This window comes from Eurytemora carolleeae, unplaced genomic scaffold (assembly GCF_000591075.1).
Source record: "Eurytemora carolleeae unplaced genomic scaffold, Eaff_2.0 scaffold2021, whole genome shotgun sequence".
Classification (NCBI taxonomy): Eukaryota; Metazoa; Arthropoda; class Copepoda; order Calanoida; family Temoridae; genus Eurytemora; species Eurytemora carolleeae.
Window position 1 is genome coordinate 2,936 of NW_019397906.1, and position 27,617 is coordinate 30,552.

The 27,617-nt window shown below is 31.4% G+C and overlaps 1 protein-coding gene across 1 annotated transcript; it reads right to left on the bottom strand.

Annotated features, from left to right (window-relative positions):
* LOC111716282 (FMRFamide receptor) lies at nt 1-27,617 on the bottom strand. The gene is made up of 13 exons (XM_023491722.1): nt 27,564-27,617; nt 26,912-26,960; nt 19,552-19,608; nt 16,006-16,113; nt 14,597-14,680; nt 11,153-11,233; nt 10,432-10,500; nt 7,872-7,889; nt 4,869-4,924; nt 3,565-3,591; nt 2,152-2,251; nt 521-577; nt 1-255 (listed from the first exon to the last, which is right to left on the bottom strand). Exons 3-13 carry the CDS (start codon nt 19,599-19,601, stop codon nt 33-35), a joined length of 873 nt encoding a protein of 290 aa, XP_023347490.1. The 5' UTR covers nt 19,602-19,608; nt 26,912-26,960; nt 27,564-27,617; the 3' UTR covers nt 1-32.

The window sequence follows — 27,617 nt, forward strand, 5'->3', positions numbered from 1 at the left end:
AGATGACAAACAATGAACATGAGAACTGTTGCTTAGAGAACAATGAATACCTGGGTAGATGACAAACAATAAACACGAGAACTGTTGATTAGAGAACAATGAATACCTGGGTAGATGACAAACAATGAACATGAGAACTGTTGCTTAGAGAACAATGAATACCTGGGTAGATGACAAACAATGAACATGAGAACGGTTGCTAAGAGCACAATTGCTAGATTGCACTCCTTACTCTGTTGAACAGCCCGCCTTTCCCTGCAATAAATTGTGAAATTAACGATGATTCAATTGTACAATAGGGGGGGGGGAGCTGCCCCTCTTTAATAAAATTTTCTCTTTTTACCATGTATATTACAAGACCCACCACCCCTGAGAATAAATCCTGTATACTTCAATCAGGGTTGAAAGTATATGTGATATGTATAAATTACCTTGATAGTTAAACAGACCAGAAATTGTAAGAAAAGTATTCTGATAAACAAACCAAAGATTTTTTTGTATAAAATATTCCTGAGCTTACCTCAAAGCCTCAGCCAGAGGATTAGCAGGCTGAGCGAGTCTGTCAGTTGGGGATACTCTGTAATATTTATAATCAAACTCATGGCAGGGGATACTCTGTAATATTTATAATCGAACTCATGGCAAGGGATACTCTGTAATATTTATAATCGAACTCATGGCAGTGGATACTCTGTAATATTTATAATCAAACTTATGGCAGTGGATACTCTGTAATATTTATAATCAAACTCATGAAAGTGGATACTCTGTAATATTTATAATCAAACTCATGGCAGGGGATACTCTGTATTAGTTATAATATCAAACTTATGGCTAGGGATACTCTGCAATATTTAAAATCAAACTTATGGCTAGGGATACTCTGTAATATTTATAATCAAACTTATGGCCCGAGATTTACTCTGTAATATTTATAATCAAACTCATGGCAGGGGATATACTCTGTAATATTTAAAATCAAACTCTTGGCTGTGGATACTCTGTATTAGTTATAAAATCAAACTTATGGCCGTGGATTTACCCTGTAATGTTTATAATCAAACTCATGGCAGTGGATATACTCTGTAATATTTATAATCAAACTCATGGCAGTGAATAAAGTCTGTAATATGTATAATCAAACTTATGGCAGTGTATATACTCTGTAATATTTAAAATCAAACTTATGGCAGTGAATTTACTCTGTTATATTCATAATCGAACTTATGGTAGTGGATATACTCTGTAATATTTAAAATCAAACTTATGGCAGTGGATTTACTTTGTAATATTTATAATCCAACTCATGACTATTCCCTTTTCTTTCATTAAAATGTATTTAAACTACCAAAAAGTGGACTTTAAAAAGCAGGTTAGCTTTCTTTTGTAGGAGTTTCTAATTTATGATAAGTTGTCGTAAAATATCCCTTTTACCTCACATAAGAATAAAAAGGAAGATGAATAAGCTAAACAATAAGTAAGCTAAACTGCTCTTTTAATGAGAAAAAATTCTAAAGAACTCCGTTTTTTGGGTGAAAGTAGACTCAATGTAATTAGGCTTCCAACTTTTGACATTTTTTGGCATGTATTCATGACAAATTTTGGTAAATTTAATGATAAAAAATGCGTGCTCCGTAATTTTTGTGAGCGGTTTCAAATGACGGAGCCCTTTTTGTGATGCAACTTTTGAAACCTTAAAAAAAATATTATGTGTTGAATTTTCTTTTTTTCTGTCATGTGTCACTTTTTCAAATGTCATTTTTAACCTTTTGACATTAATTTGTTAAGCAAAGCTCAGACCAAGGTTAATTTAATTTTCCAAACACTAGGAGAATTATCTTGTCACGAAAGGAGGGATACATTATTTATTCGTTTTTTTGCATTTATACTACTTGTCTGTCAGTTAATTGCTTGAAACCCAAGTAATTAACCAAAGGAATTAATTTGTTGATGTTTTTATCTGTAGAAAAATTTTTTATTTTAATGCTACACGAATATGATAAAAGTATTAGAAGCAAAACTACTTATTTCTAGTAAATGAGGCGCGAAGCATCCTGGATTTCTAGTGTTATATATCTTAGAAATAAGACTAAAAAATTGCGTACAGCCGTCTCTGAAGTCTCATCCTTTGTGAATAATCCTGTTTATTACCCTCTGTTCCCAGTGCTCTGATTAATCCTCTTCTTGAGATCCTTGAGAGCAACATAGATCTGGGTGTTTAGAACTACCAGAACCAAGAAGGGAATTAAACCTGAAAACATAGATCTGGGTGTTTAGAACTACCAGAACCAAGAAGGGAATTAAACCTGAAAACATAGATCTGGGTGTTTAGAACTACCAGAACCAAGAAGGAAATTAAACCTGAAAACATAGATCTGGGTGTTTAGAACTACCAGAACCAAGAAGGGAATTAAACCTGAAAACATAGATCTGGGTTTTTAGAACTACCAGAACCAAGAAGGGAATTAAACCTGAAAACATGAAAATTAACGGGACCGTGTCTGTTTATTCTGTGTCTGAGTAACAATAAAAAAATATCTTCATTTTTAGATTTGAAAAAAAATCAATTCTGTCAATAAACCATTAGTTTTCATATTCTCCAACATGTTTGCGTAGACAAATATTTGAAATTCTTCTTTTCCAGTAGTCGGAACTTTAGTGTTTGAGGAACGTTAATCTTGAACGCTAGATCTCAATATCCAATGTGATCACTTAGAAATTTGAGAATAAAATGCTTAACCCTTCAATTAAAATTATCCCTGCAGGATATGACAACTACAGGATATCTAAGAGAATTTGGATTAAGTTGGAGATCAATGATTAATCCTGAGATTAACACCAAAAAAAAGTTCTTTCGGATTTTCTTTGATCAGTTATTGAAAGGAATTGAGTCTCTGCCACAAACTCTGATTTTTTAATCCCTATATGTTAGTAACCCAATTTCTTATACCTTAGATATTTCAAACTATGCATTCTGTTAGATCAAATACTCTAATATTGAAATATCAAAGGATAACACCAGAATATTACGAAGATATGAAGATTAGAAAATTTGACTCAATTCTGCACTTTTAAATACACCTTACACGTAATAGAGTTAATCAAATAAAGCAAATCTAAAGAAACTGCATAAGTTCTGCAAACCCAGTGTTTCAAAGCAATGTGCGAAAATCTATCAAGCCTTGCAGTGCTGTCATCATACTACATTTTTATAAAACGAAAAACACTAGACTGGGACCAAGAAACTCCATTTCTGAAAACCACCTCTGAATAACTAAATACTAAATTATACTCATGCTAAAAGTCTTGTATTGCACCTCTTTTTTGGCAAACCCTGACAATCATAAAATGCGATATCCAGAGAAAAGAGTAATAGTTTGTAAACGTTTATATTGTTTAATGTAATTTTGCTTTAGACAAATATAAATGATGAATATATAAAAGAAAGAGATAATTTTAAAAATTGTCAACATCTGAAACATCTAATTCAGAAGCTTAAAATTTCAATGTTTTAAATTGGTTTCAAGTTTAAAATATTAAATATTTTAAAATTAATAAAACTACCTGTCAGAACAACCCAGCCCCAAGTTCCTGAAAGAAATGACTAAATAGAATAAATTTTAAAATTTTCAAGATTATTTTTTTGTGCACAACAAAAAAAATCAGGACAGTTTACAACTAATGAGTAAATAAGTTAAAGAATCTGAATACCTTACAAACTCTAATTCTCTAACTTAAATCTTTGTAACCAGATGGTATAAACCTTTGATATTTCAAACTTTGGCTCTTAGTTAGAATTACAATTGCTTGGAATATCAAAAAAAATCTGATTGCAAAGATATAGGGATTAGAAAATTAGGGTTTGAGGCAATTTTTTCAGTACCTTTTTCAAAATAATTTTGTCAACATAAAAAAATGTAATTTGTACTTTTTAAGTACTTGTACTTTATTTTTATCTTTATTTGAATTCGTATTTATTTCAGAATAACATTATATTACTAATTTATAGATGGGTTTCGATCGTTCTTAAAAATTGTATAAAGAAATATATTTTTTCGGTTCGATGTTAAAAATCACGAAATGAAAGTTTCAAATCTTTTGAAACAAAAATGAAATCATAAAATCGTAATTTAAATACCAAAACGATCGTTTGGAAAAGAAAAACGAACATATGTTTTGTGGAAAGGTTTCTGAATAAAGATAAATTTACCCTTGCTAATGTGTTTTTAATAACGTGCACAGGTGCCCCGGCTTTCCCCTTCCATGTATCTTGCGCAAAAACTAGACGTGTACACCATCCCCCCGTCTAACAATACACTTTTTTGCACTGGTACTGGTTTAATAAGTCCCCCCTCCTCTCCCCCCCCTCAAAAAATAAAAACTATTCAGAATTTAGAATCATGTAAGAACAGGTTTGAAAGCAAAACAAAAATCGGGAAACCACCCGTGGATTTCTTCAAAAAATTCAGCCCATTTGATCCAGTCTTTTGGGCAGCTATAACGAACAAATATATATATATATATATATGTATGCCGTAGTATATCATCAAGTTGAAAGCTCTCAAAAGATAGAGGTAGAGGATTTATAATCTAAAATGAGTATTCCTTGATGTAGGAATTAATGTAATTAATTGATTATGTTTTGACTTTATATAATTCGTAAACTATTTTGTGAATTATGTAGAACCCAACCTTTATTCATATAATGGCTGAAATTAGACATAAAATAAAAGATTTAGAAGTTTCATACTTGTTAAGAAACTTGGTTCAAAGTTTAATCTTAACCTATTCAACAGAGTTGATTGAGATCAAGGAAAATGATTTGAATTAGTTAATCCGTCCATTCAAAAGTTAAGTGATCAGCTTACCGTAGTAGATTATGTATTCCCTGTTCAGCCGAAGTTTTGTAGGTTTGACGTAAACGCTGAAAATATTAGAAGTACAGTGGTTTAATATATCTAACCAATAAAATACTTTTCTAATTTGGGAAATTATTAAACTATGTTTAAAAATTTAAGAAAATACATTTTATAGATATTTTTCCTCTAATATCAATTGGATATCTTAGGAGTGCATAAAGTATGCTGCATAGAAGAGAAAAAATCATAATTCAGATACTGTATGTTTTAGAAGTAATGTACATGTCATGTTTTTATTTTAAAGGGGGTAATAAACATGCGTTTAATCAGAGATATCAAATAGTCTCGGAGTTTAATTAATCTGTGGCCGAATTTAAAGAATTTGAGCGGCGGTTTGAATTTAAGCCGCGGCTTAAATATGGTTGGTTCCACTTAAAATTGTATCAAATGTTTCAAGATTTAAGCCGGCGCTTAATTTAAACCGGGTTTTGGCGGATTTTGGCGGATTTAAACTGCGGCTCAAATTCTTTAAATTCCATCTCAGGTCTGACATGAATCAAAACGTAGATGTCAGGTTTTTAACATTTCTTTTTGACTAGTAATAAACATCATTTTAAATATTATAAATATACATAAATACAATACATTAGTCAAAAAAAAAAATAAAATATAAAGCATGAAAATGAGGAAAGGAGGTGAGGGAAAAAAGGAAAAAAAGAATGTTGTACTATTGATTTCAATGAGTAACAGTAAAGGGGAGAAGATTGAAAGAGTATTCATCAAAACCTTGAATTTTTCAGTAAAAAACTAAACTCCTTCTCTGAAACTACTTTAAAATTTTAAACCTTATAATGAAGTATTAGTACATATTGAGCGCAGGATTATAATTTCTACAGAAACATTTAGAAAACTTGGATTAAACGTTTTAAATAAATAAAGTTGATAAAGTTCTTTAGAGGATTGAAGCTGGTACATTTTTGGAGCAAACCACCTTTATATAAACTAAAGGAGTATATCAATTCAATTTTAAAGTTTTTAAGTTAAAGACCGCCAATTTTGGCATATGCAAATCCTATGATTAAAGTTTTGGTTTAAAACAGTATAGCTATGTAAGACTGTGAAAAGGAACTGAGTTTTGTCACAAACTTTGATTTTCTAATCCCTGTAACTTTGCTCGCACCTCTGACCCTTCAGTAAAAGTAAATTCAACCTAAAGTCTGACCGCGTCAATCTTGTTGCACCGGCTAGTCCTATTAAGTGCCTGCTTTATTTAGCCAATGTCCGTGCGATACAGTACAAACTGGGACCGGAAAGGTTGACCCGGCTCGGAAATCAAAATGTACTACGGCTGCCCGTGAATGGAGTTGACCTTTGATATTTCAAACTATGAAATCTGTTAAAAAGATCAGTTAATCTAAGTTTGAAATATAAAAAATTTCCACCATCAGGTTGCAATGATAAAGGGATGAGAAGAACTCAGTTTCTTTCTTTAAATTTAATTATAAATATATGTCTATATATCGTAGTTTAATAATGTTTATGGAGAATGGGGGGATTTATGAAGGATATTGAAATGAATCATTGATCATGCCAGAAAATTTTTCAATTTTATCTTGAAGGAACTGTAATAGTGATTTCAAGTAACCCCGCATGCACAGATAGAAATGCACTATTGTTTCAGTAGAAGTAAATATTTCCATTTACTGATAGCGCTGATTAAAGGATTCATAACTCTAATTGGATAATGAGATAGATGTTAACGCAATACAATTTCTATTGGTTCAGAATAGAAAATAAACACATGACTAAACCCTGATTGGATCAGGCGCTAATGGACTCGGCATACTGGATTGAATGGCTGATTTGCAAGGGAACCCTTAACAGCTTTCTATGGTAAGAATGAATTAGATAACCATGTTTTTGTTTCTTTAAACTGTTTATTTTCATTTTCGGTTTCTCTGCGAAAGTGACGTGCACAATTGCTTAAAAGAAGCAATATCAGTATTAAATGCTTTTGGAGTCAGAATAAAGACGGTATCGCAAACGTTTGTCACCAATTCTCCAATTTTCTCTGAGCTATCATAATTTATAAAATCATAGAATATTTTTTACAAAAGTTTTATTTGTGTGAACACAAAGGTTGAATTATGAATATGATGATGATCCAGTATCTAAACCTCATTTTGGAACAAACAATAATTATGGATTTAATAATATCAACTTCCATAAAATACTTAATTTGTGACATAATTTCCATATTTCTCGGGAATCCATTGAAACCCAAGTTAATTTGGAATAAACCAACAACAAAAAATGGTTCCTTACTTTTTCTTTTAACGTACTTTTATTCAATTTTATCATTTCTAATGGCGCAATTCAATTTACAAAAATATTGATGGTAGAAAACTATATTTTTGTTTTCCTTGTATTTAATCTAAATATCTATCTATCTATCAATCTACAAGCCATGCAATTTACACCGATCTAGAGGAATTTGAACCTTTTCAATTCAGTGATTTCTTTACTTTTGCTTTGACCAAATTTGTTTGCCCAGTTCTCATAATGTGAATATGTTTATTTACTTTAAGGAACCTGATTACAAGGAACTCTCCAATTACAGATTTGTATGTCCGAACCCCGGAGGTTTAAAGGATATCTTCTACATTATTGATCAGATTAAGGTTTAAAGGATATCTTCTACATTATTGATCAGATAAAGATTTAAAGGATGTCTTCTACATTATTGATCAGATAAAGGTTTAAAGGATATCTTCTACATTATTGATCAGATAAAGGTTTAAAGGATATCGTTGGGAATCTTTGAGTTTAAGGTCTCTTGAAGTTACAACGACAATCCCTTTAAGATCGGTTGAACTAGAACTACTTGTTGGGAAAAAATAAATATTTACCGTATCCGTTTAGACGATCTAAACATGAAGGGATTATAAAATAAATATTTACCGTATCCGTTTAGACGATCTAAACATGAAGGGTTATAAAGTAAATATTTACCGTATCCGTTTAGATGATCTAAACATGAAGGGATTATAAAATAAATATTTACCGTATCCGTTTAGACGATCTAAACATGAAGGGATTATATAAAATTTGCACTGTTAGAATTACAAACTCTAAGATGGAGCGCATGATTCAATGTATTATTAATTGTTCAAAGAAACTGACCTTAAAATCAAACTTTCTAATTCCTATATCATTTCAACCTGATTTGATAAACCATAGATATTTCAAACTTTTACTGATTGCTCTAGCAGAAAGTCATGGTTTAAAACATTAAATTTACAAAATCAGTGTTTGTGGCAAGCGTTCAGTTCCTTTTTTGCGTAAAGTATGAGTATAGAAGTATATGTTTGACAGAAGAAAATGCCATACACGCATCCCATATACTAATGACGTAATTTCGTGAAAAATTGAACAGTACATTTTGTAAATTACTTTACTATTTTGTAAAAAGGTTTACTTTACACTTGACAAAAAAAATTTTTTTTACTTTACAATAAATTATCATTTCTTAATCCTTTTATTGTTGTGTTAAGCATAGAGAATAGAGATGGGCATTGTGTTTGTGAACAAACGAATTTTTTGATAAAAACAACATTTTTCGTGAACATTGGTGTCGTTCAGAAAAAAAATTAACGATAAAAACTAGCATCGTCCAAACGATTGTTTTATACTGAACAATCTAATTTTACAAAAAAAATAATAAAAATTATCGTTTTTCACTGGCCGAAAGATTTTTTGAAACAAAATTTTAAATAACGTTATTTTTTACTCAAGAACGACTTTTTCAACCAAGCCTTGAGGAAACGATTTTACTGAACGAACTGTTTTATTAAACGAACGATTTTACTGATTAAACGCTTTTACGGAACGGTCATTTGGTGAGAAAACGAAAGAAATGGATGAAAAAATGATAATTTTAAGAACCAATTTTTTAATCGTTTAAAATAACGAACGAAATGAAAAAAAAACTAAACGCGCACATCTCTAGCTAAGCAATGGTTTAAATTACATGACCATACAACTTTTACGTTGCATTGTGCGCTAGATCAGTTTTTAGATACGAACAGTGCAGTAAAAGGGTATATTGAGTACATTAACGGGGTTGTTACAAGTAAATATATAAAGGCATAGATTAATTAAAATAACAGATAGAACATTTAATGTCGTCTTTTCAAGATTTATATGTGTTTTGTTTAAAATAACCCTGAGGCAGAAGCCTAAAGGAGTTACATGTAGTCGGCTTAGAACAGGCACTCTCTCTGTCTATGCTGAATACGCGTAACTCCTTTGGGCTTCTGCCTCAGGGTAATTGTGAACGAAACACACAAAACTCTTGAAAAGACTACATCTAGTGTCCTTTCTGCTATTTTTATTAATCTATGCATAAAGGGATTGTATCAAGGGATTGTTACAAGTGACCGGTTGATTAAATAGAAAATGGCATCAACAAATCACAGTTAAAGTTAAAAAAACTACGCATATCTATCCAATAAATACAATATAAATATATATAATTCAGATATGCCTCAATAATTTTCATAAAGGTTTAAAGGGAACAGTTGCAATAGTTGATGGCACTTTTTAAAAATTAGTTTGAGATTATATTTACAATCCCTTTAAATATAAGGAGAGGGGTGCATATTTAGTTTTCACCTTTGGTAATAAAACTAGTAGAACAATAGCTTTTGTTCAAATATTACTTTGAATTTTGCACAAGGAATTCTTAACACAACTTATTATTCATAATTGTAATCTGAGATACAATACAAATTATTAAGATTGCTTTCATGTGGAATCTCTGAAATAATGTACTGTTGGACCCATTCAACTTTGGAATACGAAGGCGACATATAATGAGTCTTGTATGTACTTGATGTTGTACAAGTTGAAGTGTTGTACCCGTAGCATGAAAATCTATTTCAGTCGTATTCTCTTTCCATAGTTTTTTTGTCCCACTGAACAGTTTTCGAAATATTTTTACTTTTGTATAATTGGAATTTGGAAAATGGCATTTGGATTTTTGTCTTTTATTTTTGTAAAAGTATCTAATATTTAACAAAGATATTGTCTGTTAAGTTCTAGTTTAAGTCAAAGGTGAAAAGGGTTTGATTTGGTTGCATGAGTGTAACAACAATGGAGTTAATTTGAACATTTAACATTTAACATCAATCATGAAAAAGGATCGTAAAAAAATATTGTTGACCAGATCAATTAATAGGAAAAATCAAATTATGATATGATCTAGTTTTGATCAGAGTTAGGAACTCTTGTATTGTGGATATGGTTTTGTTAATCTACAGATTAATTTGATTGTTGATCCATATCCAGTGGTAATAGTAGCCTGGAGGAATAAATATAATGACGGCATTGATCCTCAAAATAAAACAGACCGCAGTGGATATGGAGATCAAGCGATTGGGCTTATAAATACCCAACAAAAAAGTTCCAGGCTCAGATCAAATATTGATCAGATCAAATACTGATCAGATTAAACTTACAATTAATCAGATCAAATATTGATCAAATTAAATACTGATCAAATTAAACTTACAAATGATCAGAGTTACATCCACACTGAGTGAAATCAATGCAGACGCTGGCAGATTCGGTTTCAAGGAATCTAATCAAACACAAACTTAATTGAGAAACATATTTTTTGTAAAAATTAAATCCAGTTTCATGGGATAAATAGATATTAACAGAATAAAGTAAATTTAAAAAACTGAATATGGAAGGGAAATAATATGTTGTCATGGGGGTTTCAATTGGCTTTTAGAAAAATAGTTCAGAAAGTAAATATTACGCAACAAATGTGATTTTTCAAAATGACATCAAAAACCGGGTCGGGAAAAATGTCTACATGTTAACATTATTTTTAGAATATTCGCAAAAAAAGATAAGTGTCCGAATTTAGTGAATTTAAGCCGCGTCTTAAAAACCCCCAAAACCGGTTTTGATTGAGCGCCGGCTTTTTAAGTGGAACCAACAATATTTAAGCCGCGGCTCATATTCCTTAATTCGGCCTCAGGATAAAAGGAAAACTTGGGGGGATCTTTAATAACCAAAGTTATAATCGCAAACATTTAAGATTTTGATTCGATCTAAAGTTCTATGGTCTTGTTCATGAAATGTTAAATCATGGTCCATGGATAGTGTCGCGTTTGCAACTTAAACAGAGTTTCCCGCCAATTAAAAAAATCCCGCCATTTTGAAGAACATTTCCCGCCATTTTTAACAAAATTTCCCGGCAAAATTCCATAATTTCTATTAACCTTGAAGTGTTGACCAGGAGAGCTAAAAGAATACTTGGTAGAATATAAAGGAATGCTCTACTGCCCTGAGTCTGAACCTCTCTAAATATAAATACTTTTTACAAAGGAAATACCAGGCCCGTAGTGAGCGGGGCACAGGGGCAAAGCCCCCTTTTCTTCCTGAAAGGGGGGCGCAGTGAGAGCATATTATCTGAGACAAAAAAAAGAAGAAAAGGAAACGAAAAGTGAAAAAAGGAGTAAAAAAAGGAAAGAAATAATTTTTTCCAACAGTATGTGTTGCAGGTTATTTTCTTCAAATTTCAAAAATTGTCTGCAAAAAATTGAAACGTTAAGGCCCGGCGAGAAGATTGAGCACAGAATTGTTTTCTTAAAGGGACAAACGAGACAGACCTGTTATGTAAGGTAGTTAAACTGAGTATGCAGTGTTATGGACAAATTCTTTAGGATTCATTTAAGACATATAAAACGTTTCTACAATGTATACACGATATAATTACTGAATTTTAGCGCAAAGTCAACGTTTAAAATGATGAAATTGGGGGGGTCACGTTTTCAGAATCGGTTTTTTTTAATAATTATATAACGACGGCGAAAATTTAGTAAAAAATCTACAGTTTAAACTAATTAGATGTTTAGGAACATATTTCTCAAAATAAATTTGTCAATAAATCGAAGTTAGAATTAATCATTTCCTTTTTAATCATTATATTGAATTTCTTATTTTCTATGAATTTGTTCGCAGATTTCTTCAAATTCTTCAAAAGTCGTCTTTTCAATAAAAATTCCAGAAAATCTGCAGAAAATCTTTGTGATAAAAGAGAGATTATAGAAACTAATAACAGAATAAGATTACTTACTTTCGATTATAAGAGTTAATTTTTATTTTCTCAACCTGTTCCTAAACAACTCATTAGTTTACTGTAGAATTTTGTTTGATTTTTTTGTTGTCGTTATTTAGTAATTAAAAAAAAAAAACAATTCTGAAAACGTAATCTACCCAAAAGTACGATTTTAAACGCCGACTTTGTGCTCAAACTCAGGATTTACAAAGCTTTGAAAGATTTTAAATGTCTCAACTGAATCCTAAATAATTTGTCCACAACACTGCATACTCAGTTTTTACTTTACATAACTGGTCTGTTCCTTTAAGCCCTAAAAACCAGAATTGTAAAAAGGATAAAATTGCAGTTTTCTGACGTTTTATGCTCTCCCATGAGACTGAGATAATATCAAGGAATTCAATACTTTAAAAGGAACTCATTTCGAGAACACAAAACTTTCATGTAATCTTTTTAAAATTATCATGTTGGATCTAGCTAGAGTGGGGCGTCGTCTTTGTATGGTTTTTTTATACGGGTTTCTTCACCATTGGCTCAACAGGAATCTGAGAGTTTAATATACAACTAAAGTTTATTTTTATTGCACGATCCTAAATTTTACGTGATGTCATAAAAACAGACTTGTTGTGAATAAATTTTGATATTTATACGCCTTTTTTGAAGTCTTTTAAAAGTCTGGAAAGTTGTGAAACCCCATAACCCCATGCTCTTGTCGTAAAAATTCAAAAAAAAATCAAAATATATATACTTTGTTTCCAGAAAAAGTGGAAAATGTTTATGTTTACAATACAGACCATAATACATTATACAAATATTTTTGTTTCCAGGAAAAAACATCATTGAAAAATGTTTTTATTTCCAGGAAAAAACATATTAATGAAAAATATTTTTGTTTCCAGGAAAAAACATAATAATTGAAAAATATTTTTGTTTCCATTGAATACAATAAGTGGAAAATATTTTTGTCTGCAGTGACACCATAATAAAATGATATTAAATAGATAACTGTGTAAACCCTGAAATAGATAATTTCGTGACCCCTGAAATAGATAATTATGTAACCCCTGAAATAGATAATTATGTAACCCCTGAAATAGATAATTATGTAACCCCTGAAATAGATAATTATGTAACCCCTGAAATAGATAATTATGTAACCCCTGAAATAGATAATTATGTAACCCCTGAAATAGATAATTATGTAACCCCTGAAATGTGCTGATACAAGTACAATTTCTGAGCCAAAAAACTGGTTATTATTCCTCTACAGCCAAAACTTTCAAATATTCAAGAGAGAGAGAGAGATTTCAAATATGGTATATTATGGAACTAGAATTCTTAGCTATAGTACAGGGTTACCCACAAAGGATAAGACTGTGAAGACTGTAATAAATATCGTAGCAATCCTTATCTTTTTAAACCTGAACTCATCTAGATATATTACGTTTTACATTGTAACCTAAATATGTTTAAAAATAACTATGTCAAACCTGTATTGCGATTAAACCTAACTACGCTATCAATAGCAACGTAAAATACATTTATGTATACAACAATGAGAAAGTTTCAATTGTATATTATTGGTATAAAAAAATGTCTGTCAAACTAAGAAACATGTTTACGGTTGCCTTGCATGGAACCATTGATCGTGATAAAGCAAGGACTGAAACATTTTTGCACAACTTCCTAAGAGTAGGGTTTCCCGCGGAAGGGGGAAATCGTTTCGCAAAAATATCGGCGAAAAAGGCGTAATTTTTGCGATACGATTTCTCCATTTTTTGTTTCTAACGAACCCCTACCTTGGCGTCTCATCGTTTGTTTATAACTCTGTCTATGGTTGAAATAAAAAAATATATGGTTATCTTGTTTTCTCTCATGGTTTCAAAGTTGCTTCTGAAAAAAGATCCCTTGGGTCGAATACATGAATTTACATCCAGGGTATAGAATACAAAATAGTTTTGAATTTTGTATCCTATTGCAAACACATTGCCAAAGTTTCACGAGAGATTAACTTAAATTGTGTCTATTTTTCCAAATGTGCACTCTGCGTAAGTAGATTCAAGCATTCTTATAAAAGCCTTTTTTAGATATTAGATGAGAGTGAAGTTGAAAAATGTATTAAAAATTCTCTGGAAAAAAAAACTTCCTTTAACACAATTCCAAAAAATATTTGATAATGTAATTTGTTGAGCATGAAGCCCATTACAAAGAATTTTGAACCATTTTTCCAGCCTTAATTAATCTAATTATATAAATTTTAAATATCTTCGAAACTCGAAATGGATCTAATTCAGCATTAAACTTCCAACACAACAAGCATGACATAAATGTAGTAAATTTCGAAACCATAATGGGGACCGAGCGCTGCGGCTATAATGGGCAAGGGGGTTGAGCGCTGCGGTTAGAGCATTATAGAGGCCCGCCGGTTAGAACAGAATTGTCAAGTTACCATTGCAAATTTGCGATGTTGTTACTTGTGAAAATACCCATAATACTTCCTTAAAAGACTCCAAAATTTAACCCTCTGATTGTTGGACAAAAGAGCGCTAAGTCGTCATTAAAGCCTCATTCTGAGTGGTTAACCCAGTATAATGTTTGATATAACCTGTAGTGGTGGGGTCTGCACACTGCCAGATAACGTTCTATAGCAACTCCAATTATCAGGTAGATAGATGCACACAGAGATATTCTGAATAAAGACAATAGTTTTAACTCTAATCAATCCCCCCCTTCCCCATCCTTCTCATTAAAGGACTGTAAGCGTAATTTCAAATGACCCTACATGCTTAGAAGGCAATGCCCGATTTACTAGTACAGAGATATGTGAATGTAAACCTATCAAAACCGGCTAGTATTCGACCGAATATTCTGGTGTACGCTGTGCTGAATTAATGTGTACAACGTCTTGTTTTTTATTAAAGAAATCGGAATGTGAGTGTGCAGAGGCCGCGATTAAAATAATAAGTGTATCAAAAGTGTCAAGAGTAAGCTGCTATTCAGATTAAAATAAGAATCAAGCATTAATATGTGTTGAAACAAGGAGATGTATGGGAACAGTACCTTTGCGGTGGGTAGTGCAATGTACGGAAACATTACCTGTGCAGTGGGTAGTGTATGTAGAGGAACAATACCTGTACAGTGGGTAGTGTATGTACGGTAAAAGTACCTGTACAGTGGGTAGTGTATGTACGAAAACAGTACCAGTACAGTGGATAGTGTATACACGGGAACAGTACCTGTACAGTGGGTAGTGTATACACGGGAACAGTATCTGTACAGTAGGTAGTGTATTTATACAGGTCTAGTACCTGTGCAGTGGGTAGTGTATGTTCGGGAACAGTACCTGTACAATGGGTAGTGTATGTACGGGAAAAGTACCTGTACAGTGGGTAGTGTATGTACGAAAACAGTACCAGTACAGTGGATAGTGTATACACGGGAACAGTACCTGTACAGTGGGTAGTGTATTTATACAGGTCTAGTACCTGTGCAGTGGGTAGTGTATGTTCGGGAACAGTACCTGTACAATGGGTAGTGTATGTACGGGAAAAGTACCTGTACAGTGGGTAGTGTATGTACGAAAACAGTACCAGTACAGTGGATAGTGTATACACGGGAACAGTACCTGTACAGTGGGTAGTGTATACACGGGAACAGTATCTGTACAGTAGGTAGTGTATTTATACAGGTCTAGTACCTGTGCAGTGGGTAGTGTATGTTCGGGAACAGTACCTGTACAACGGGTAGCGTATGTACGGGAACAGTACCTGTACTGTGAGTAGTATATGCACGGGAATAGTACCTGTACTAAAGGTATTGTATGTACGGGAACAATTCATGTACAGTTGGGAAAGAATGTACGGGACCAGTACATTTACAGTTGGTAGTGTACGGGAGCAGTACTTGTGCAGTGGGCATTGTATGCACATTGCACGGAACCAGTACTTATACAGTTAGTGTATATGTACGGGAACAGTATCTGTACAGTGAATGGTATTTTTACAGGAACAGTACCTGTACAGTGGGTAGTGTATGTACGGGAAAAGTACCAAGAAGAGCTGCGGGTACAAACTGTCGAAACTATTTCGAACCGAATCACAGATTGCGAAGATGATGTGAAGACTGAAATAAAATATTTAAATTTTTTAATATTTCTTTAAATTAATTAATCCTTAGTTTACTTTCCTTAAATCGTTGATTTAATTCTTTTTAATGTCAATTTAAAAATTGATTCATTTATTCACTTTTCATTTCAACAGTCCTTTCCTTCATTTTTTAAATCAATCATAAATTTTAAATTTTGTTTATTGGCGAGGAATTTTCGAAATGAAAGAAATTAATCTATCTTTTATATTCTCATTTGTTTGTTTATCATCTATTTTATGAATTGATTTATTATTTCTTTTCTATGAAATATCCCTTTCTTAGAATATTCCGAATACTTGAGGCCAAATTAAACCTAATTACTATAAGATCCGGAATGTGCTGCTCTATACCTTAAACTCTCAAATTTGAAAGTTTAATTTATAATTATCTCAGATAAATATATAATTGTGAAAAAAATGCGGAAAAAGTTTCAATGATAAAACTATTAACATTTTCAAAAAAAATCTGCAAAACTTTTAAACAATCTCTGTAGATATTTAAATTAATTATCAGCTCAGGTAATTTAAGTATATATCGTAGATGAAATTTAAGTATATATCGTAGATGAAATTTAAGTATATATCGTAGATGAAATTTAAGTATATATCGTAGATGAAATTTAAGTATATATCGTAGATGAAATTTAAGTATATATCGTAGATGAAATTTCCCCAATTTCCTATTGGAGCTCCATACAATATGCTGTACAGTGTAGAATAAATCAACCATATACCGTACAGCGTAGAATAAATCAATCATATACTGTACAGTGCAGAATAAATCAACCATAAACTGTACAGTGTTGAATAAATAAACCATATACTGTACAGTGCAGAATAAATCAACGATATGCTGTACAGTGTAGAATATATCAACAATATGCTGTACAGTGTAGAATAAATCAACCATATACTGTACAGTGTAGAATAAATCAACAATATGCTGTACAGTGTGGAATAAATCAACCATATACTGTGCAGTGTAGAATAAATCAACAATATACTGTACAGTGTAGAATAAATCAACCATATACTATACAGTGTAGAATAAATCCACCATATACCGTACAGTGCAGAAAAAATCAACCATATACTGTACAGTGTAGAATAAATCAACCATATACCGTGCAGTGTAGAATAAATCAACCATATACTGTACAGTGTAGAATAAATCAACAATATGCTGTACAGTGTAGAATAAATCAACAATATGCTGTACATAATAAATTAACAATATGCTGTACAGTGTATAATAAATCAACAATATCCTGTACAGTGTATAATAAATCAACAATATGATGTACAGTGTGGAATAAATCAACCATATACTGTGCAGTGTAGAATAAATCAACAATATACTGTACAGTGTAGAATAAATCAACCATATACTATACAGTGTAGAATAAATCCACCATATACCGTACAGTGCAGAAAAAATCAACCATATACTGTACAGTGTAGAATAAATCAACCATATACCGTGCAGTGTAGGATAAATCAACGATATACTGTACAGTGTAGGATAAATCAACGATATACTGTACAGTGTAGATTAAATCAACGATATGCTGTACAGTGTAGAATATATCAACAATATGATGTACAGTGTAGAATAAATCAACCATATAATATGCAGTGTAGAATAAATTAACGATATACTGTACAGTGTAGGATAAATAAACAATATGCTGTACATTGTAGAATAAATCAACCGTATACTTTACAGTGTAGAATAAATCAACAATATGCTGAACAGAGTAGAATAAATCAACCATATACTGTACAGTGTAGAATAAATCAACGTTATGCTGTACAGTGTAGAATAAATCAACGTTATGCTGTACAGTGTAGAATAAATCAACAATATGATGTACAGTGTAGAATAAATCAACCATATACTGTGCAGTGTAGAATAAATCAACAATAGATAAGATAAGATAAGATAAAGTTTATTGCTAATATACATGTATCTGTGTACAGAACGAGTTTACAATTACAAATTGATGATTTTATTAACAGTACAAGTATAAAGCAATTAGGTGGAAAATAGCTCTTGGCTGTTTTGATTATTTTTTCCACCTAATTTTAATAATGATAACAAAACATTTCAATTAAATAGATTTAAGGAGAACTATTAGAGATCAGGGAGTGAATTTATCTTATGCAAAATAAATTATACATTAATTAGAATAACTAGAGTTTAAAGTAATTTTCTGACATGTACAGAACAAATATCAAAGCATATTAAAATACATCTAATTAGTTTTACATGAATAGCATTTCGGTTTATAACACATTGTAATGTAATTTTCAAAAAGAGAAATTAGTAGTCTATTTTTGAATATACTCAGAGAGTTGCTTCTTTTTAAGTCAAGAGGCAGGTTATTCCACATCTTAAGAAGAGAGCTTGATGGTAAATAAAGTTGATAGTTAAGAGATCTTTCTAAGTTTCCATGCTGTACAGTGTAGAATAAATCAACCATATGCTGTACAGTATAGAATAAATTAATAAAATGCTTTACAGTGTAGAATAAATCAACCATATACTGTACATTTTAGAAAAAATCAACCATATACAGTACAGTGTAGAATATATCAACCATATACTGTACAGTGTAGAATAAATCAACCATATACTGTACAGTGTAGAATAAATCAACAAAATGCTGTACAGTATATGACTGATTTATTCTACACTGTACAGTATATGGTTGATAAATCAACAAAATGCTGTACAGTGTAAAATAAATCAACCATATACTGTACAGTGTAGAATAAATTAACCATATACTGTACAGTCTAGAATAATTTAACAAAATGGTGTACATAGTAAATTAACAAAATGCTGTACAGTGTAGAAAAAATTAACAAAATGGTGTATATAGAAAATTAACAAAATGCTGTACAGTGTAGAATAAATTAACAAAATGGTGTATATAGTAAATTAACAATATGCTGTACAGTGTAGAATAAATTAACAAAATGGCGTATATAGTAAATTAACAAAATGCTGTACTTTGTATAGTAATTTAACAAAATGGTGTATATAGTAAATTAACAATATGCTGTGCAGTGTAGAATAAATCAACAAAATGGTGTATATAGTAAATTAACAATATGCTGTACTTTGTATAGTAATTTAACAAAATGGTGTATATAGTAAATTAACAATATGCCAGTGTAGAATAAATCAACAAAATGGTGTATATAGTAAATTAACAATATGCTGTACAGTGTAGAATAAATCAACAAAATGGTGTATATAGTAGATTAACAAAATGGTGTACAGTGTAGAATAAATCAACAAAATGGTGTATATAGTAGATTAACAAAATGGTCTACAGTGTAGAATAATTTAACAAAATGGTGTATATAGTAAATTAACAAAATGGTGTATATAGTAAATTAACAATACCTGTCACAGATATTGACTGCAATCAAGATATGATTAAAACAGTTGTTCATCTCTTTCCTAGAAATATTTAATTTATAATTTGTTTGTCATATTGTCCATCGAACGGATTTTTTAAACACAACCATCCAAACTGAACTGATGTTAGAAATGCGCATACAGCATTTACTGTACACACAAAAATAAACAGTATTTGAAGAAATAGTGGTTAAGCTCTAATTTCAGAAAAGTTTAAAGCTTTACTTTAATGCCCTATTAGGATGAACATTAAGGATGAAAAACTGAGATTTTAAAAACCTAATTTTAGAAAATATTATCATCATTTGTTCCATTATACAGATATGTATACATAGCATCAAACAAGCATGAATAACCCCATTATGCGGTTTTGTTAACAATTCTTCTATATTTGTTAACAATCTATATTTGTACAATTGATAGTAGTCTTTCAGGACGCCTCGCCCCATCTTCTATAGTTAATTGTGGACATTTTCTCTTTTTATACATTTTAAAACAAAAACAAACAAAATATTTTTCGGATTTTATCAAAAGATTTGTGGATTTTCAAAATTTATTGACAATCTAATTTTGTTGGATGCAAATTTTTAAAATGTTGATGATTTATAAACCTTCGCTGGGGTCATATGATGTCCCACACAAGAGTTGAGCCCGATCAGTTCAGCCGTTTTGACGTTTATTGGATGCAAACAGACACACCCAAACAATCCAAGTAGATAGATAAATCTACTATATCTTGATTTGTAAATTTATTGATGGTAAATGCGTTATAGAGTATAGGGTTACTCAAAGGAAATGAGTTCTAGCCACCAACGTTGATTGACTCTATATCTTTGCCACCCAATGTTGAAAACTTCGATATTTCAAACTTTGAATTCTGTTATATCAAATAGTCTGTATATTTGAAATATCAAAGGTTAACACCATGAAGTTGCAAAAATGAGAATATTTAAGTCTATGCCAATAAATGAATTCATTTTTATCTAAAAATTGAATCTGAGCAAATTTCATCTGCCTTTTTTTTAAATTTAACCCTGTAATTCCCTTTATGAAGTAAGATGTGCATTTTTATTTTTGGTCTTATAGAGGAGTGATGATTTTATGTCTCAATTATTATTTGTGTTAAAAAAAAATTATTTCATCCAACATCTTTATGATTTATAAAACAAACTATTCGCATCAAAATAGAATAGAAAAGAACTTTTGATTTGTATAAATATAAAGCTAAATAATACTGCAGTATTATCATTGTCAGCATAAGAAAACAATCATTCATAAAATATGCCACAGAATACACAGATAGAACAAGAGAAGAACTAATATGCCACTCGTTGACTGTAGTAGACTTTGATATCCACCTTTAGCAAAGGGTGTGAACTCATTCTTGTTGACTGTAGTAGACTTTGACATCTACCATTATCAAAGGTTGTGAACCCATTCTTGTTGACTGTAGCAGACTTTGACATCTACCATTAGTAAAGGGTGTAAACCCATTCTTGTTGACTGTAGTAGACTTTGACATCAACCATTAGCAAAAGGTGTGAACCCATACTCGTTGACTGTAGTAGACTTTGATATCCACCTTTAGCAAAGGGTGTGAACTCATTCTTGTTGACTGTAGTAGACTTTGATATCCACCTTTAGCAAAGGGTGTGAACTCATTCTTGTTGACTGTAGTAGACTTTGACATCTACCATTAGCAAAGGGCGGGAACCCATTCTTGTTGACTGTAGTAGACTTTGACATCCACCATTAGCAAAGGGTGTGAACCCATTCTTGTTGACTGTAGCAAACTTTGACATCTACCATTAGCAAAGGGTGTGAACCCATTCTTGTTGACTGTATTAGACTTTGACATCTACCATTAGCAAAGGGTGTGAACCCATTCTTGTTGACTGTAGTAGTCTTTGACATCCACCATTAGCAAAAGGTGTGAACCCATACTCGTTGACTGTAAAAAGGTTATATAAGGGTTGAGGCCCTAGTCCTGAATATATTCTGCAAGCATTTTGCATGCTTTCCCTCAGAGAGAGGGGGTGTTAACACCTCAACTGCTTTCTACTAATGAAATGAAAAACAATGAAATGATGTATTAAATGGCATGTATGATTTGGTGTATTAAATGGCAATATGTTACGGTGTATTAAATGGCAACATATGATTTGGTGTTTTAAAATGGCAATATATGTTACAGTGTGTTAAATGGCAATGTATGATTTGGTGTATTAAATGGCAATATATGTTATGGTGTATTAAATGGCAATATACGTTATGGTGTTTTAAATGGCAATATATGTTATGGTGTTTTAAATGGCAATATATGTTATGGTGTTTTAAATGGCAATATATGTTATGGTGTATTAAATGGCAATATATGTTATGGTGTTTTAAATGGAAATATATGTCTATGCAAAATCACGGGCAGCCATAGTACATTTGAATTTCCGAGCCGGGTCAAACTTTCCGGTCCCAGTTTGTACTGTATCGCCCGGACATTGGGTAAATAAAGCAGACACTCATTAGGACTATAGGCGGTGCAACAAGGTTGACGCGGTCAGCCTTTAGGTTGAATTTACTTTTACTAAAGGGTCAAGGGTGCGTGAAATGAATATAGTGGACAAATATAGAGTCTCGTATCATCTGGTTAACAGTGAAAAATGCTTAAACGATTTTTTGTTGAATTTGGTTAAATTTCTTCTTGTATATACATCACACTTAGATTATTCTATTCAGAAAATCCATCTTTTCTTTTCTGCAACAAATGTCCTCCCCTCCCTTTTCCTCCTTCTGTTTCATCTACTTCTAAAAGAATACTTAAATGAAATGACAAAGAAAAAGATTGAGGAACTTATTAAACACATCTCTATAGAATAGTGAAGACGTTTCATCCTTTGATTTCTTTTGCCGCCAGCATATTACTCTGTAGAGAGAAAATGCTTTTATGGTTGCAATTGAAACTTTTTTTTACAATATGGAAAGGAACCCGATGGTGTTAACCTTTGATATTTCAAACTAAGACTAATATTTCTCCCATTATTAGAATTCCCAATTTGAAATATCAAATGCCTATATATAAAAGTGCAAGATATATAACTTAGAAAGTTAGATATAAAGTTTCAAAAACATTTTTCTCAACAACAAAAAAGATATTGGTACATTAAAGTTGACAAATGATTAGATTACAGAAAATCACATGTAAGTATATATAACATGTTTTTTCCCCACCACGGCCGCAATGACAGGGAGGGAGGGGGGGATTTTTTGCCATGGGGATTACATATTTTGAATCAGAATATTTATTAAAACAAACTTTGAATCAGAGGAAAACTTTTGTATGAGAGGATTCCGGGGGGCAAAGCCTCTTTCCATGTTGTAATAATTTCAGATTTTTAATTTGACTTCACCATAAAAGAATTTTTTTCTTCTAACATATAAAACAAAAGTGTCCAAAATTAGTAATTTTTCTTTATTTCATTTATTGGTTTTTGAATTTTAGAAAATATTGAACAGTAAACAACCGCCCCTTTTAATCTAATATCAGCTCACAGACTACACAGACTGCTTCACAGGGTGAGCTACGTAGGCCTAAGTTGACCCGGCACGACATGCTAAGTTTTTACGATAGGTTTTTAGAGTGCCATCTCACGGCCACTCGTTGAACATAATACCCATTCAGGGTTTAAGTTTTACAACTTTTAAAGAAATACTCCAATTTTAAACATAAAAAATAACATTTATGAACTCACTCTCTTTATATAAGATTTTGTGTTTCTTATCCAAAGGATCCTTAAATATCCCTGAATACAGATGTTTGCTGATTGGTTGTGTACACAATAGAACATGCTGTGGAAAATATCGCATATTTTAGCTAATAATCGATCTCTGTAACTCTAATATCTCTGTATCAGCTGAACTGCAATCCTGTCAACATTTTTTGTGTGGAGCTGATTGCAGGCAACAAGCCAAAATTTTCTGTATCTTTGCAAACTGATTTTGTAAACCTTTAATATTTCAAACTTAGATTATTCTAAGTCAAACATTATAGAAATCGCTATGCAAAAAGGCAACCCTTAAGGCGTATTTTGCCTTTATTTTTCTTAAAAACATACAGTGCTCTCCAAAATAAAATGGTAAATGAGGACAACTGTAAATATACAGGACAGCAATAAAATAGCAAAAGAAAAGAATAATGATAGAAGAATAAAGAGGAATTTGAAAAACGGACCTTTCAGTGGAAATGACGACAACATTGGAAATTAGAAAATTAATGATAAAAGTAATGATAAGCTACAATAATTACAAAAAAGTTTAATTTTTACAAAAATGATAATAATATTCTCCCGCAAAAAAATTAGAGTTTGTGTCTCTGTATACAAATATTATTGCTACTTATTTAATTTTTCTTGATTTTGAAAGTTCGCCCAATACAATAAGGAAAATTTACATCATTTTAATCATTTACGAAAAAAGGGTCGCAGGTGAAGTATTAACTAGAAAGAGGGCTTTAAATCGTTTGTTAATTTATACCCCACCCCCCACACTGTCTACCTTTAGTTCAATGTGTATTCTGGGTCTAATATGTTTAAACAATGGAGTTTAATCTCCGAGTTTAATATAATAATATCATTAAACAGATTCGCTACAAGAACTACAATAATGATTTGTAGTTAGTTCATGTCAGATTCACAGATTTACCCGTGGTACATTTTATTTTGAATTAATATTTTGGTGTTTGGAAAATAAAAAATCTATAAAGGAACTAAGTTTTTCCACAAATTTTCTAATTCCTATATCTTTGCAACCTAATGTTGTAAACCTACAGTCCCTTTAAGCATTATACAGGTGTCTACAGTCCCTTTAAGCATTATACAGTTGTCTACAGTTCCTTTAAGCACTATACAGTTGTCNAGTTGTCTACGGTCCCTTTAAGCACTATACAAAGAATGGTTAAAAGGTGTTATTAACACAGAGAAAGAACAAATATTTTGATATTTTCAACAATATTATTTTTATTTTTCAAATATATCTTCACACAATATCCTCTATATGTTGTGTATAGTGATTCACTTAAATATTATAAAGAGAAACATTATAAATTGGGTGATTTTTATTTTGTTTATTTTTACATGAATAAAAATGATGAATATTCAATTATATTATGCAGTGATGTTGACTTAAAAATTTGCCTGATATCTGTTTACCAACAATGTATATTGTATACCTTATGAATTTTGCTTAAAGGGACTGTCAGCATAATTTCAAGTGACCCTCCAATGCAAAGATGGCAATGCCCAATTCACAATAGTTCCCTTGAAACCTATATCTGATCAATATATATTGTGGAAGATATTGTCTGTTTGTTTTTTGGTTTAAAAGTCTTTCACTTATATATGCTTTCCTGCAGTAGAAATGCGCAAGAAACCACAATTAGAATAATTAGATTTTAAAATTAAAAATAAAGATATTTAATTTATGCTTGCTCAGACAAAGCTTTAAATGGTACCGTTGTAAATTGGGAATTGGCATCTTTGCATAAATAGCCATTTGAAATTTTTTAGAAATCATTTACGACTTAAAAGACGTTTTTACGATGTAAAATTGCTATAGAGCTCTACAAAATGATCTTTGAAATCCTCTTTGGGGCTCGCCGCCATGCAGGTTGCTAAGCAGCACGGCCGCAAAGTATAGTTCTGGTGCAGCCTGGGGTGTGAGCGTCGAAGAGGATTTGAAAGATCGAGTTTGCAGAGCTCCTTAGCATTTATAGTATACAAACGTAGTTTTGGTCTCAAATGATTTCTAAAAAATCTCTACAATACTGTATTCTCTGCTCATCTAAACCTTGAAGATAGGGTCAAGCCTCTTTATCGTTAAGTAATTTTAAAGTAGTGTCTATTCCCTAAATGTAATTGCTTCTATAGCTTTAAGACACTTCTGGTTGTACTTTATTTCCTTTCATTCGCATACAAATATTATTAAGGTTTGATTATTATATTTTCACTTGAAGAGGATGGTAATGACAACCTGATAATGGTTAAGAGATAATTAAATGTTTTTTCTGTTTATGAAAATACTCCAGACCAGACTTATAAATATGTTTTTTCTGTCTATGAAAATAGTCCAGAGCAGACTTATAAATATGTTTTTTCTGTTTATGAAAATAGTCCAGAGCAGACTTATAAATATGTTTTTCTGTTTATGAAAATAGTCCAGAGCAGACTTATAAATATGTTTTTTCTGTTTATGAAAATAGTCCAGAGCAGACTTATAAATATTTTTTTTCTGTCTATGAAAATAGTCCAGAGCAGACTTATAAATATTTTTTTTCTGTCTATGAAAATAGTCCAGAGCAGACTTATAAATATGTTTTTTCTGTTTATGAAAATAGTCCAGAGCAGACTTATAAATATGTTTTTTCTGTTTATGAAAATAGTCCAGAGCAGACTTATAAATATGTTTTTTCTGTTTATGAAAATAGTCCAGACCAGACTTATAAATGTTTTTTTTTATGACGCACTGAAAGGGACTGCTTTTGTAAGTTCAAAGTCGGGCATGCCGATTTCACGACTGCACCCATTAACCCTTTATCCAATCAATAATGTTAAAGGGAGTGTTCGCCAAAAAATGAAATGGGGTATAGGCTTAATGAAATAAAAAAGTGCTTTTGATCGCTACTAATCATACTTCTATCTGTTGCGTCTATAAGGAGAAAATTGTTAAAGACGTCTCATACCGAAGAACGTAGCGCCCATACAAATTCAGAAAATTGCAACATACGACTAAGACCGTAAAAACTTCAAACAAATCATTCAGATATTACAACCTATAGTCATCGATTATCTTTCCCCACATTTGTTTATAGTTCATATTTTAGATTAGTCGCTTTAAAACGCGCTTTTTTATCGCATTAAGCCTATATTCCCTTTCACTTTTCGCGAACACTCCCTTTAAGGATTTTGTCGTTTTTTTCTAACATTCTAATTAAATAAATATTGTTTCTGAAGCTGACAATGCGCCATTCACTTTGAAGAAACTCAACAACTAAAATGGATCAATTTTCAAACAGAAAATGCATTCTTGATCAATCAAGGCTGTTAAGGGTGTCCTTGTGAATCAGACATGCCATTCTATCACAGAAAGTCACCTCAAATTATTTTTTCGTATCTAACCAGCAGGATTATAATTACTGCAGTAAAATTTCGAAAAACTTCTACATGTTGTTAGTAATCTAAACTAAGGTCAGCTGATCTTAGGGAACTGAGGCTAAATGAATTCCACCCTCTTGTAAGAAAGTAAGTATTTATGAAAAATAACAAAATCATGAAAAAATAAGTATTTATGAAAATACCTGAGTAAAACTGCAATTGTGAAGATATTTGCTGTAAGACCAGGAAGACCTAGATAGAAAAATATGCAGATAGATAGATAGATAGGTAGGTAGATAAATAGATAGGTGGAAGGATGGATAGATGGATAGATGGAAGGATAGATGAAGAGATAGATAAAGAGATAGATGGAGAGATAGATAGATAGATAGATAGATAGATAGATAGATAGATAGATAGATAGATAGATAGATAGATAGATAGATAGATAGATAGATAGATAGATAGATGGAAGGATAGATGAAGAGATAGATAAAGAGATAGATGGAGAGATAGATAGATAGATAGATAGATAGATAGATAGATAGATAGATAGATAGATAGATAGATAGATAGATAGATAGATAGATAAATAGATAGATAGATAAATAGACAGATAGATAGATAGATAGATAGATAGATAGATAGGCAGATAAATATGTATATAGATATGTTTGCTTGTTCATAAACGTTTGATGGAGAAGAAAAGTTTTGAATTAAATTAGTTTTAGACATTTCTATTAAATGAAAATGTTAAAAATCAAACCTGAAAAATAAATCAGTTTTGCATTGTCGTTCTAAATTGCATATGCTTGTTTGATTTTACTTTTTTAAGTAACATATTTATCAACCAACCTGCCACTATAGTCAGAACACTCAAGCTAGAAGAGAAATCCTCGTAGAGATTAT

Coding starts and splice junctions, on each gene's coding strand:
- LOC111716282 (XM_023491722.1), bottom strand. CDS start 19,601: ATGAACAACTGTTTTAATCATATCTTGATTGCAGTCAATATCTGTGAC. Junction 11,234..14,596: donor TGCAGACCCCACCACTACAG/GTTATATCAAAC, acceptor ATTTATATTTAG/AGAGGTTCAGACTCAGGGCA. Junction 2,252..3,564: donor GGGCTGGGTTGTTCTGACAG/GTAGTTTTATTA, acceptor CTATGTTTTCAG/GTTTAATTCCCTTCTTGGTT.